A 12617-nucleotide genomic window follows, 5' to 3' on the forward strand; every position below is an offset into this window, starting at 1 on the left:
ATGACGCCGAATTGCAAGCATTATTGGATGAAGACAACACGCAAATGCAACAAGAGCTTGCAGATACTTTGGGAGTTCTACAGCAAGCAATTTTCGAACGACGCTGCACGCTCCGGCAAGCGAAAATTGTTTGATGACGCCGAATTGCAAGCATTATTGGATGAAGACAACACGCAAATGCAACAAGAGCTTGCAGATACTTTGGGAGTTCTACAGCAAGCAATTTCGTCTGCGAGCCATGGGAACAATTTAGAAGTGTGGAAAGTGGGTGCTGCATGAACTGACCGAAAGACAAACAGAGAACCGAAAAGTAACGTGTGAAATGTTGCTTCAACGGTACAAAAGAAAGTCTTTTCTCCATCGAATTGTTACGGGCGACGAAAAGTGGATTGTCTTGGAGAGCTCAAAATGCAACAAATCGTGGGTGAGTCCGGGTAAAGCATCGACATCGACGGCACGACCAAATCGTTACGGTCGGAAGGTCATGCTGTGTGTGTGGTGGGACCAGGCCGGTGTGATCTACCTTGAACTGCTGAAACCTAGTTGTTGGGTAGCTTATAGAACGACCGCTCCAGTCGTTGTATAATCTAACTTAAGGAAAGCGATAGGATCCAATTGTAGTAGGATCAAATCACTTATGGGTAAAGGGAGTGAGGAACCTTTGTGTATTTGAATTATAGAAAAGACTGTTGTTTCTATATCAACGTTATAATCTCACTGATTTTTCTTAACCTAACAAAGTGTATTTATACAGAAATAATCTTAATATTAACCGTGTGAAAAATAGATAATGTTTACATTGCAAATTTACATGGCATGTGCATTGATTTTGATGGGGTCAGCTAAAAATTGAACGATCGATCCAATTACATTAAATTACATTTGGATCGGAACGTTATGATAAATTTAAATATGCTAACTTTAAATTTTTTCTAGACGAAATGTGAAACCGGAATGTTGCAATTGATGGTAGTATATTTGAAAATTTATCGATTAAATTTTGAATATGATTATTTTATATTGATATTATAAAATATTGGTACAATGTTGAATGGATTCAACATATTGGGGGCCGGGCAATGAGCTCTTCAAATCGTTCAGATAGCGGCACGTCGTCTTGTACTTCCTCTGTTTCCTTTTCGTTTGATGATTGTGGACTCGGCCTTATACTGAATCGTCTTTTAATCAGGAGGTATAGGAACAGCATAACCGCTGCCACTAATAGCACACTTGTAGCAATTGTGATGAGGTTCTGGTGATGAATTTTTTCCAGAAGGACCTCGTGGGATGTTTTGTTTCGTGTCGGTAGCTCAAAACTTGCATCCGCAACTTTCATTATGATCGTATCGTTGACGGGATGACTAGTGAAATTCTTTGAAGTTAACCATGGAACCTCCTTCATATACGTTTGCGTAACCTTCTTCGTTTTCGTGGTGCTCGATCGTAGATTCATGCCCTCGACTGTTGTAAGGCAACCTCCTGCTGTTTTTATTATGCCGATATCCTTCAGTAGAACTTCGAATCTTTCGCCAGCGCAGGAAATCGAGGCCATTATTGGTTGAATTGTAATGAAAAGCCAGGTATTCGGCGCTGTCAGCTCACTCCATTGCGTTTCATTGACTATCGTTGGCAGTAGCGGACACCTGGATTTGCCCGGTCGGTTGTAAACTTCATCTATAATGCAATTAGGAAAACGATTAATGTTCTTTGTCAAGGTAGGTGAACAAAGGTAAACGTCTTCGATGATTTCGCAGGAGTCAAGTCCCTCTTTATCCAGCTCGAAATACGCTTCTTGGTTAAAATTTACGACAACTAACGATGTGGAACTTCGAGGAAAAAGGAACTGGTTCGGTTGCAACCTTTGTGAAACTGCTGTGACGTGAAGAAGCTCATAGCTGTGGACCTCTACAATATAGAAGTACCCATATACAATGATGTCCTCTTGGGTACGAATAAGATCGGTTCGGCTTTGAGGTCTTTTGTAAATAGTGAACTGTGGTCCAATTTGTGTTGAGACCTCGCTGATCGTCTTCGTCACCATCGCCATAGTCATGAAGCTAAGTATGTTACCATGTCCATAGAGGCAGACACTAAATTTTGAATATTTGTCCGCCAACTCGTCGTAGTAATTTATAGCAGCCAAATAGGCTGATATCAGCTGTACGCCTATAGCCGCATGGTCCACCTTCGAGAACCATTTTTTCATTGAGTTTACAGAATCTATGACCTCTGCTTGTTTCTTGCTAAATTCGCTCAGCCTTTGAGTGGTGTAAAATTTCATGTCATCTATGCGAGCGTTGATTAGGATACTCTGTTCAGTTGCCGTCTTTAGAGTCATCTCTTGATTTCTTTGAAGTGTTTCAATATCTCTGTAGACTTCATCGTTAACCCCGAATATTGCTGTCATGATTGTTCCGAAGACTCCTTTTCTGTCTCGTTTTAGAACTCTCTCATATCTGTTAATTCGTCGGTTTGCCTGGTGAGTTCATTGCGCTTGGAGGTTAAATGTCGTAGTAATACGTCGCAATGAGTGGACTGAAGTAATTCTTGGGTCATCTGGCACATCTCCTGGCTCTTGTTCAAAGTAGAAGCTATTCCGTCTAGGTCTTGGTTGACGTTTTTCAGAGGAAGATCGACTTCTAGTCTCAGTTTTCCTCTAATGATTTTTGCTGGTTGTAGTTTCTCAACGTAGTATCCAGCTTGAGGTTTCCAGATTTTATAATACTCTGTGGATGTATCCTGGGTGAAAGCCGTTGCGAAGGTAAAAAATAGAATGGCGATGTTTAGCAGTGCCTTCGCCCAAGTGCATGGTGCTATTTTGGGTTTTTTCGCTCGTCTCGGATTCCGGTTAGCAGTTGATGGGGACGTTGGTTTTGGAGGATTGTTAGCTCTTCGCGGAACAGGTGGACGTTTTCTGATGGTGGTTGCTGGTTTGCCGCTGATGGACGGTCCTGGAATGGGTTCTGCAGGAATGTCATCTGGTAACGGACAAAGGTTAACGATATCAATTTGTTTACACTTGTTACCATGGTATCGTATGGTGACCACTCGCACCTTCCCATCTTGTCCTGGGTGTACCTCTAAAATGCGAGCCAACGGCCATTTCGTGGGAGGAGCTTCTCTTTCTCGGATTAATACCATTTGACCGCATCGTAAGTTAGGTGATTCTGCTATCCTTTTGTCCCTCTTTTGAAGAAGATGAAGATATTCGTAGACCCACCGTTTCCAGAATATCTGATTAATTTGTTTTAACTGTTGCCAGCGATCATGTAGTGATTCATTCGTTATGTCGACTTCTGGAAGGGCCATCAGTGGTCTGCTAACCAAAAAATGTGCCGGCGTCAATTCTTCTAAATCGTCTGGGCTGTTTGATAGTGGTACAAGTGGTCTCGAGTTGAGACATGCTTCTATCTGGCATAGAATTGTTGAGAATTCTTCAAAAGTTGGCACGATTCTACATTCGTCGAACACACCTTTTATATGCCTCTTTGCAGATTTCACGCCGGCTTCCCATAGCCCCCCGAAATGAGGAGTGGCTACGGGAATAAATTTAAAGCTAACGCCATCCTTTGCTGTTATACGAGCGATCTCGTTCGAACTTCTTTCGATGGCTTCAGCCATCTCTTGATCGATATACTTGCTGGCTCCAGTGAAATTTGTGCCATGGTCGCTATATATTTCTTTACATAGACCTCGTCTGCTGATGAACCTTTTGAATGCAGCTAAAAAGGCCTCAGTAGACAGGTCACTAACTAATTCCAAATGTATGGCCTTGGTGACCATGCATATAAACAGGCAAATGTATCCTTTTAGGGTTGCAGTGGATCGTCCTTTAGACATGCGTGTTCTAAAGGGTCCAGCAAAGTCGACTCCACAGTGCATAAATGGATGGGCTGGATTGATACGAACTGCCGGATAGTCACCCATCAGCTGAGTAGCTGGTTTACTGTTTTGTTTAAGGCAGGTCAGACATCGGTGTAGTTCATGTCGAATACTTTTTTTGTCATTTATGAGCCAGTACCGCATCCGTAGGTATTGGCGAACCATATTGACGGTACCATGCATTGTCCTTTCGTGAGCTTCTCGAATTAGTAAATGGGTGACATGATGACTGGGCGGCAAAAGGATCGGATGTCGATAGTCATTGTTTACATTCACGTTGCGAAGCCTGCCCCCCACCCGCAGAATTCCATCGCGGTCGATGAATGGATTAAGACTTCTCAGCCTCTTCTTTAGAGGTTTTCCTTTCGTAATATCGTCGATTTCGTCCGAGAACTCCTTTTGTTGAATGATTCGTAGGATTCTCAACCAACTTTGCTCATATTCGTCTGCCAATATGGCTCCTTTGAATTTCGTCGTAAATCTCGTGCAATACGCTGTGATTCTAACCAGTTTGGCGAAATTGGAGTAGCGTGTTAGAAAGTCGTCGTCCATTGTAATTCCAGAAAAGCTGAGCAGTTCAACTGGTGGTTGATTTTGCGAAAGCCATGTCGGACCTTCCCACCATAGCTTGTGTGTTTTCAGTTTTTGCGCTTTGATGCCTCTTGAGGCGCAATCGGCAGGATTTTCTTTTGATCTAATGTAGCTCCATTTCCAAGTACTCTTGCTAAGAAGTCTTATTTTGCTCACTCGGTTAGTTACATATTTTTCCAGTTTTATCAACTCCTTCTGCAGCCATGCAAGAACAATCTGAGAATCGCACCAACAATATACTGGAACGCCCTCGGGAGATAAGGTAGTAATTGTCAACTCCATAAGCTTGGCTAGTTCTTCCGCCCCGTTGAGCTCTCTCTTTGGTCGCGTTGTATTTGAATTTAGTGGTGTTACTCTAGTCTTCGCCCATAAAAGGTTAGTAGTCCTTTTCCCATTGGTATGACGTGTCTTAAGGTATACGACCGCTGCGTATGCGACTTCTGATGCGTCGCAGAAACCATGCAATTCGACTGTATCCTCAATGGAGTAACCAGTCTAACGTGGGATACAAATCGATGGTAAAACTGAAAGCTCATCCTTTATCTGCCTCCATTCCGTCAGGATATCATCAGAAGGAACCTCGTCCCAGCCGATTCCGGTTTGCCAGACTCGCTGCATTAAATTTTTCGCTCTTATTGTAAATGGGGCTAGCCATTGTGATAGATCATATATTGAGGCGATATTGGACAGAAGCTGTCTCTTTGTTATTTTTTCGGATTCGCTGAATTTAAGTGGTTTAAATTTCAAAATATCGTCTGCTGGATACCACTGTATGCCCAATGTGTTAACGGTCTGATCATTCGATATTTCGCAAATACCGTCTTCCCGTAATTCAGCCGGTATGTTTTCTAATAACTCCTTATCGTTCGTTGCCCACTGACGAAGGTTGAAATCACCAGCTTTTAACAAGGCTACCATTTCCTCTTGCAATTTCATTGCCTCTTCTTTTGTTCCTGCGCCTGTCATGACATTATCTACATAACAGTTTTCTTTTAAACGTTTTGCTGCTAATGGGAACCTATGGGCTTCGTCAATCGCAAGTTGAAGCATCGATCTAATCGTTAGGAACGATGAGGAAGTATTTCCGAATATGAGGACCATTATTATGTACTCACGGATTGGGCCGAATTCATCTGGCTTCCAAAAGAGCCGTTGGAAGTTATAATATTCGGGAAGTAGGCCAACCATACGAAATTGTTTTTCTATATCGGCAATATAGGCATATAAGAACATTCTCCACTTTAAAATTATCTGAGCCAAAGTGTCTTGTAGTGTATATTCAGTATATAAATGATCATTGAGGCTGGACCCAGAAGTAGTTTTTGCAGAGGCATTGAAAACCACTCTGACTTTTGTCGTTTTACTTTCGGCCTTTACCACCGCATGGTGTGGGAGGTAAAAAACGTTTCTATCATCCCCCACATATGGTGATACCTCTTTCATGTGTCCTAAATCTAAATATTCTTGTAGTACCTCATTGTATGCTTTTTTCAGCTTTGGATCTCGATTCAAGCGTTTTTCAAGTTGTTTGTAGATAATCAATGCATTGTTCCGAGAGTTCCCCAGTGGTGGAATTTTGTTATCATCTTTAAAGGGGAGTGCTACCAAGTATCTTCCGTTTGGTTCACGGACGGTTGTGGATTGATAGATTATTTCTGGGATTTCTTTTTGATCAGGCTGTTCTGTTTCTTTCTCATTCATATCAAAGAATCGTTGCATTTTTTGTTGAAATTCTGCAGTTGTTATGTTAGCTGATGCCTTGATCAAGTTATTTGTTATTATTGGAATTTTTCCCAATAAAACCCAGCCCAGCTTGGTTTTTTGGGCAAGAAGAACTTCTCCTTTTTTAATTTCAGGCTCAACGATGTGCTCATACACATCGGCCCCTAGTATTGCATCGATATTCATTGAATTTTCAAAGTTCGGATCTGCAAGTTGCAGAGTATTGACCCATGTCGGTCTTTCCAACTTCATGGATTTTTCTGACAGTATCATGTTCAATGACGGCATTATGTGCATATCAGTGGATAAGTTAAACTTATTTTCGTACGTTGACGAAATGTGCACATTAATCTTTTTTCTTATTGTAGCAGCATGTATGCCGCCAACACCTGTGATTTCTGCCAATACATTGTATTTTTGCAATCCCAGCTTATTTGCTGCGGCTGGGGTTATAAATGAAATTTGTGAACCGGGGTCAATTAACGTTCGGATGGTAACTTGACCGCCGGTCTTATTGTTCACCTTGATTAGTGCAGTGGCTAGTATGACCGTATATGTTTTTTGCGAATTTTTTTGTTTAGTTGCAAAATTAGAATTTATTGGAGAATTTTTATGAAGCAATGTATGATTCGGGCCATTGCACTCGAAACAATGCAATTTACTTTTGCATTGTAAACTGTTTCCATGTGACAAGCAGTTTAGACATAAATTTTTGCTGTTTGCAAAATCAATTCGTTTTTCGACCTCGAATTGCTTGAATTTCTTGCAAGCAAATAGTCTATGTTTACCCTTACAGAGAATGCAATTGGGTTTTGCGATAGCAGATACGAGAAACGATTTTTTCTTTTGTTGCGGTTGAGTAAAATTATTTTTGTTTTCGAAAATTGTGGGCTTTTGTTTTATTGTGGATAACAGTTGATATCTCTTCAGTAGAAAAGAGCATAGATTTTCGACGGATGGGAAATCTTTGTTGGTGCCCAAATTTTCTTCGAATAATCTGAGTGTTTCAGTGTCGAATTTTCGCATGATAATACGAATTATGATGGGATCCCAATGGCTAGTCGCGTACCCCAAATTTTGTAGACCGGCAAGGCAGTTTCTGATTGTATTGTACATGGATATGACATCGTTTGTGGATCTATAATCCAGCTTTTTAATGTCCAGTATTGAATCTAGGTATTCGGTAGCCACCTGCCGAGGGTTGGAGAAACGTTCTTCCAGAATAAGAAGCGCAGCTTCGTAATTGCTACTTGTGAGCTGGAGATGTGCCACGGCTTCTTTCGCTTCTCCTCGAAGATAACTCAGCAAGTATTGTAATTTTTGGCTATTTTTTAGAGTTCTATTCTCGTGAATGACTGATTTGAATAATTCAATGAATTGGCTCCATTCTTTACTAAGACCGGTAAAGAGTGGTATCTGGATTGCTGGGAGTTTCGGTAAGTCTTCACTTAAGTAATAGCGCTGATTTTCATTGGCAGACGGAGTAACTGCCGTTGAAAGACCTTCCGGTCCAAGGCTAGTTGGAATTTTCGTCGGTAACTGATACCGATCTTTTTCCATTAGGTCTTTAAATGAGGCGAACTTGGCTTCCACCTCCTTGTATAATTCGAAGTATGGATCTTCTGGATCCAATAAGAGGAGAAGCTGTTGATGATTCGAGTGAAATATCGAAACAAGCTCGTTAAGCCTGTTGATTTTCCTCGAATAGTATTCGTCAGTTTTACGCGAAGGGCCATCCTTCTTATAATTTCTTTCTATGATTTCTCCTTCTTTCGCGATGTCCTGCTGGTGTTTTAGTAATACTTCCGCCATTTCTCCGCTATTTTTGAGGGTTCGATTGACCTCTCGTTTGGTAGGCTCGACGGACCAATTGTTGGGTAGTTTATAGAACGACCGCTCCAGTCGTTGTATAATCTAACTTAAGGAAAGCGATAGGATCCAATCACTTATGGGTAAAGGGAGTGAGGAACCTTTGTGTATTTGAATTATAGAAAAGACTGTTGTTTCTATATCAACGTTATAATCTCACTGATTTTTCTTAACCTAACAAAGTGTATTTATACAGAAATAATCTTAATATTAACCGTGTGAAAAATAGATAATGTTTACATTGCAAATTTACATGGCATGTGCATTGATTTTGATGGGGTCAGCTAAAAATTGAACGATCGATCCAATTACATTAAATTACATTTGGATCGGAACGTTATGATAAATTTAAATATGCTAACTTTAAATTTTTTCTAGACGAAATGTGAAACCGGAATGTTGCAATTGATGGTAGTATATTTGAAAATTTATCGATTAAATTTTGAATATGATTATTTTATATTGATATTATAAAATATTGGTACAATGTTGAATGGATTCAACACTAGTGATACTGTGAACGCCGTTCGCTACAAACAACAAATGAAAGATTTAAGCCGGGCGATTGCGGAGAACCGACCAGAATATCGAGAAACACAGAAGGTGATTTTGCTCCAAGACAATGCACCATCGCATAAGTCGGAAGTCGTTCGCGACACGCTGGAAAAACTCAAGTGGGAGGTGTTTAACCATGCGGCTTACTCACCAGACCTGGCCCCATCGGATTACCAGCTCTTTGCCTCATTGTGTAAAAAGCGATGAAAAAATTTCGAACAAAATAACTATTACTGTTCCCTTGGAATTATGTGTTTTATTCACAAAAAACCGGAAATTAATTAGGAGTACACCTGGTATTTCCAAGAAAGGAGATATGCTGTACGCCAATATCCATCAGAAAGTCAAAGCAGATCCGGAACTGACAGACCTGGGTGACAGTCTGAGCCGTATGAAGCGCACGCAAAAGGGGAATCTGTTGCTGGAACTAAACAAATCTAGTGAGAAGATAGTGGATAGCTTTCGCGGCCAGGTGGAGTAGATGCTAGGTAAGCAAGCTGACCTGAAAACTCGAAAGCAACAAATAGTGATCGAGTTCAAAGACCTAGATGAGGTTACATCACGAGAGGATATCTGCGCTACGATAAGGGAACAATTCAACCTTAGTGACCTAGAAAACAGTGCCATCAAAAAGATGAAGAAGGCATATGGAGGTACACAGACCGCTATTATTAGCTTGCCGGTGGAATCAGGGATTAAACTGACAATCGCGGGCAAGGTAAGAATATACCTTATCAAAGACTGCATGGAGATCCGCAATGCATGTTGTGCAAAGGGAGGACAGGAGTAGATGACCGGCATATAGGAGGGAGCTGAATCGTAAGGCTAAATGAGGTTGATACAAATCAACCTCAACCATTGCAAGGCAGCTCAAGACTTGCTCTTGCAAACCATTCAAGATGGTCTGGCGAGTGAGTGAACGCTATTCCCACAGTGACCATCAGGTCATCTTTCTCGACAGCAGGAACGGGGGAGGCGACAATCAAGTGAGTATCAAAAGCGGAAAAATCGGAATAGCTGGGTGGTCCACTAGAGCTTTCGAGAAAGAGACATTCCTGTTGACTTTAGAAGGAGGTTACGACCTAAAGGGAATGGCGCTGGAAAAAGTGAGCCAGTTATATCAACGGATAACTGAGGCTGGGTCTCTACAATGCCGCGACGCATGTTCCATCACAGTAGGAAACCAAACTACTGGTAGAACCAAGAAATTGCGCTGTTGAGAGCATCGTGTCTGCGAGCGAGGTGGTTTTGCCAAAGGACTAAAGCGAAGCTACAAGCAGTTGTGCCATGAAGCAAATACGAACCCGTGGGGCGCTGCTTACAAGGTTGTAATGAACAAGATTTGTCGACAAGAATCACTCCAAGTGACGTGCCTGCGACTCTTCTTCATAATGCGATTATTATCCTTTTCCCGCAACAAGAAGAAAGCGGACCTCATCCAATGGTTCAACAAAACCTCTTCACAATCCCCGAGATGACCGAAGAGGAACTACGGGAAACCTGTGGAAGAATTGGAGACAATAAGGCTCCGGAGTTATACGGGATTCCGTTCAAAGCCCTGAAGTTGGCTGCTAAAATCCGGCCCGCATGGTTCATAAGTACATTTGAATCATGCATGGTTGAAAGAGTGTTTCTTGCTCAGTACAAGGGGCAGGGGTTGTTTTTGCTACCGAAGCCCCAAAAACCACCTGGCGCACCCGTTTCATATCGCCCTATATGTCTTTTAGACACCATTGGGAAGATGTTGGAGAGGGTGATATACAACAGGCAGCTTCCGTTCGTCAAGCTGTGGTCTATTGGAACGACAGTATAGGTTTCGTAAAGCGCGGTCCACGGCTGACACCATTGCAACGGTCGTGGACCTGCCCCGGGAGGCATCGGCCGCTGTCAAGTGCTGCGCGGTGGTAACGCTGGATGTCAGGAATGCCTTTAACTCAGCCAATTGGGGTTGGATGAAGGGCACCCGGGCTAAACTGGGTGTCCCTGGCTACTTACCTCGGATTATCGAGAGTTACCATTCGTAGAGACTTCTTTGGTACGAGACGGACGACGGACCGAAGGAATTTGTTGTGACAACAGGTGTTCCCCAAGGCTCCGTACTGAGGCCTGTGCTGTGGAACATAATGTATAAGGGAGTGCTCGGGCTCCGCGGCAATATTGATTGGTTTTGCAGACGACCTGGCAGTGGCAGTAGTTGCGAAAGACCACAAGGACGTGGAACTGTATGCAAGTGAAACCATTCCTGCTATTAAAGCATGGCTCCAAATGGTGAAATTGGACCTGGCGGAAGATAAGACGGAGGTGATCCTTATTACCAATCGCAGGAAAAACAACACTTCCAAAATCTGGGTTGGTAATCACGAGGTCGTTTCAGAATCGATTATTAGATACCTGGGAGTAATGATCGGTGTCAAGTTGAGCTTCAAGGGGCACCTGGACTATGCTCACAAAAAGGCAGTGAAGGCCAGTTCATCTCTAACAAGGATAATAATAATAATAGATCGCACAACAATCCATATTGGATCAGGGCGTTGAAGTGTGTTAGAGCACTTCATTCAAGACCGTAACGGTACACTACAGTACATTGTATGAGGCAATGTGGCCAGCATTACGCTCGCCCGAGATTATTACGCTGATTTTGACTCAGGTACTCATTCACAGCTGAGTCGACTGGTATCCGATGTCAAATCACACTGCCGGCAGCGAGATTTGAACCCAACCTTCCGTACGACAGCCTTGTACTTTAACCATCCAGCTATCCGGACAACAAGGATGATGCCAAATATTGGACGGCCAAAATCTAGTCGCCGGCTGCTTATCCCAGGGGTAGTGAAATCCATCCTGCTATACGCGGCTCCTATCTGGCCGTGCGCACTGGATAACGCAGCGAACTAGGGAAGGGTAAGCTCGGTATGCCGACCAATCGCGCTGAGGGCGTGCAGTGCATATAGAACGGTATCAGGTGAGGCAATGTGTGTCATCGCGGGAATGATTCCCTTGGATCTTCCGGCGAATGAGGCACCGAGTGTAACTTGCTAGGAAGGATTGATTTGAACATCGAGGTCAATGTGCAACCATTCAAAAAACAATGATCTGATATGCTAGACGGCAATTTGAGAGTCTCTCAACTCCTCCCGGACTAAATTTAAGAACAGGCGAAGTAACGAATCCAAGTACGCTGCTCGACGGTGAAGAAAAATCCGTTATCGAGTCGTGAAGCAGTTTCATTCAATGAAGAGCCGTTGCCTTTTGGGGATAAATCTACGCCTGCTAGGCAAATAAAGAGAAGCTGATTTGACTACCAACGTGGTTATCACAACGGCATGTAGATTACGCATTACCGTTTGTAGATACCCATACAACCAAAGTTGTTATCTGACTGATAACTTAAGTAAAAGACACCAAGTTCCAGGTTACTATGAGACAATTTATTTGTAAATTAGATCCACTGAGGATTTTACCCTAAAATCTAAGAGTTAAATTATGGCATTGAAACGCTCATTGCCACAGCAAACTCATTATTGTTAGGGGAGGCATCCCAGCTTCTGGGCCTTTTCGGAAACCTGTAAAACATGAAGATTCGGGAGGTTAGGGTTCGAATCAAAATGCGAGTTTCCGCGTTCATACAAACCTAAGTAAATAACCGTTGGAATGAATCCCCAGTGGAACACAGTTTTCACAGCTTCAAACACGATTCCCAATCGTTCCTTTGCATCAGGTGACAGCTCCATTTTCGCCTTTCGAGAAATTACCACCCTTTCGCGACCTGACTTGACAGCTGAACGCACGTTGACATCTACAAACCCGCCTCCTGCTTAGACTAGATTTTTCGCCTTTAGACGGATGTGGCGCCGCCTGCAGGTGTGTAGAGAAAGCCCCAACCATTTAGTGGATTTCACGTTTCGTGCAGGGAATTCTTGTCTCCGGAAACTTCGCGAACAGTGCCCACGATCGGTCTCCAGATGTCGCGCACCGCGTATTCACGCTCCTATCGAATT

General features: G+C 42.7%; 3 protein-coding genes across 3 annotated transcripts; all 3 read right to left on the reverse strand.

Moving 5' to 3' along the window:
• Nucleotides 1-2439: 2439 nt before the first annotated feature.
• Nucleotides 2440-4434, reverse strand: LOC119648870. The gene has a single exon (XM_038050798.1). It carries the CDS (start codon nucleotides 4432-4434, stop codon nucleotides 2440-2442), a length of 1995 nt encoding a protein of 664 aa, XP_037906726.1.
• A 534-nt stretch (nucleotides 4435-4968) lies between these two features.
• On the reverse strand, nucleotides 4969-8007 carry LOC119648955. The gene has a single exon (XM_038050910.1). It carries the CDS (start codon nucleotides 8005-8007, stop codon nucleotides 4969-4971), a length of 3039 nt encoding a protein of 1012 aa, XP_037906838.1.
• Nucleotides 8008-12025: 4018 nt separating this feature from the next.
• Nucleotides 12026-12428, reverse strand: LOC119647254 (mitochondrial import receptor subunit TOM7 homolog). Its single transcript, XM_038048134.1, has 2 exons — nucleotides 12251-12428; nucleotides 12026-12182 (listed from the first exon to the last, which is right to left on the reverse strand). Exons 1-2 carry the CDS (start codon nucleotides 12348-12350, stop codon nucleotides 12118-12120), a joined length of 165 nt encoding a protein of 54 aa, XP_037904062.1. The 5' UTR covers nucleotides 12351-12428; the 3' UTR covers nucleotides 12026-12117.
• Between the last annotated feature and the right edge of the window lie 189 nt (nucleotides 12429-12617).

Source organism: Hermetia illucens, chromosome 1 (genome assembly GCF_905115235.1).
Source record: "Hermetia illucens chromosome 1, iHerIll2.2.curated.20191125, whole genome shotgun sequence".
Classification (NCBI taxonomy): domain Eukaryota; kingdom Metazoa; phylum Arthropoda; class Insecta; order Diptera; family Stratiomyidae; genus Hermetia; species Hermetia illucens.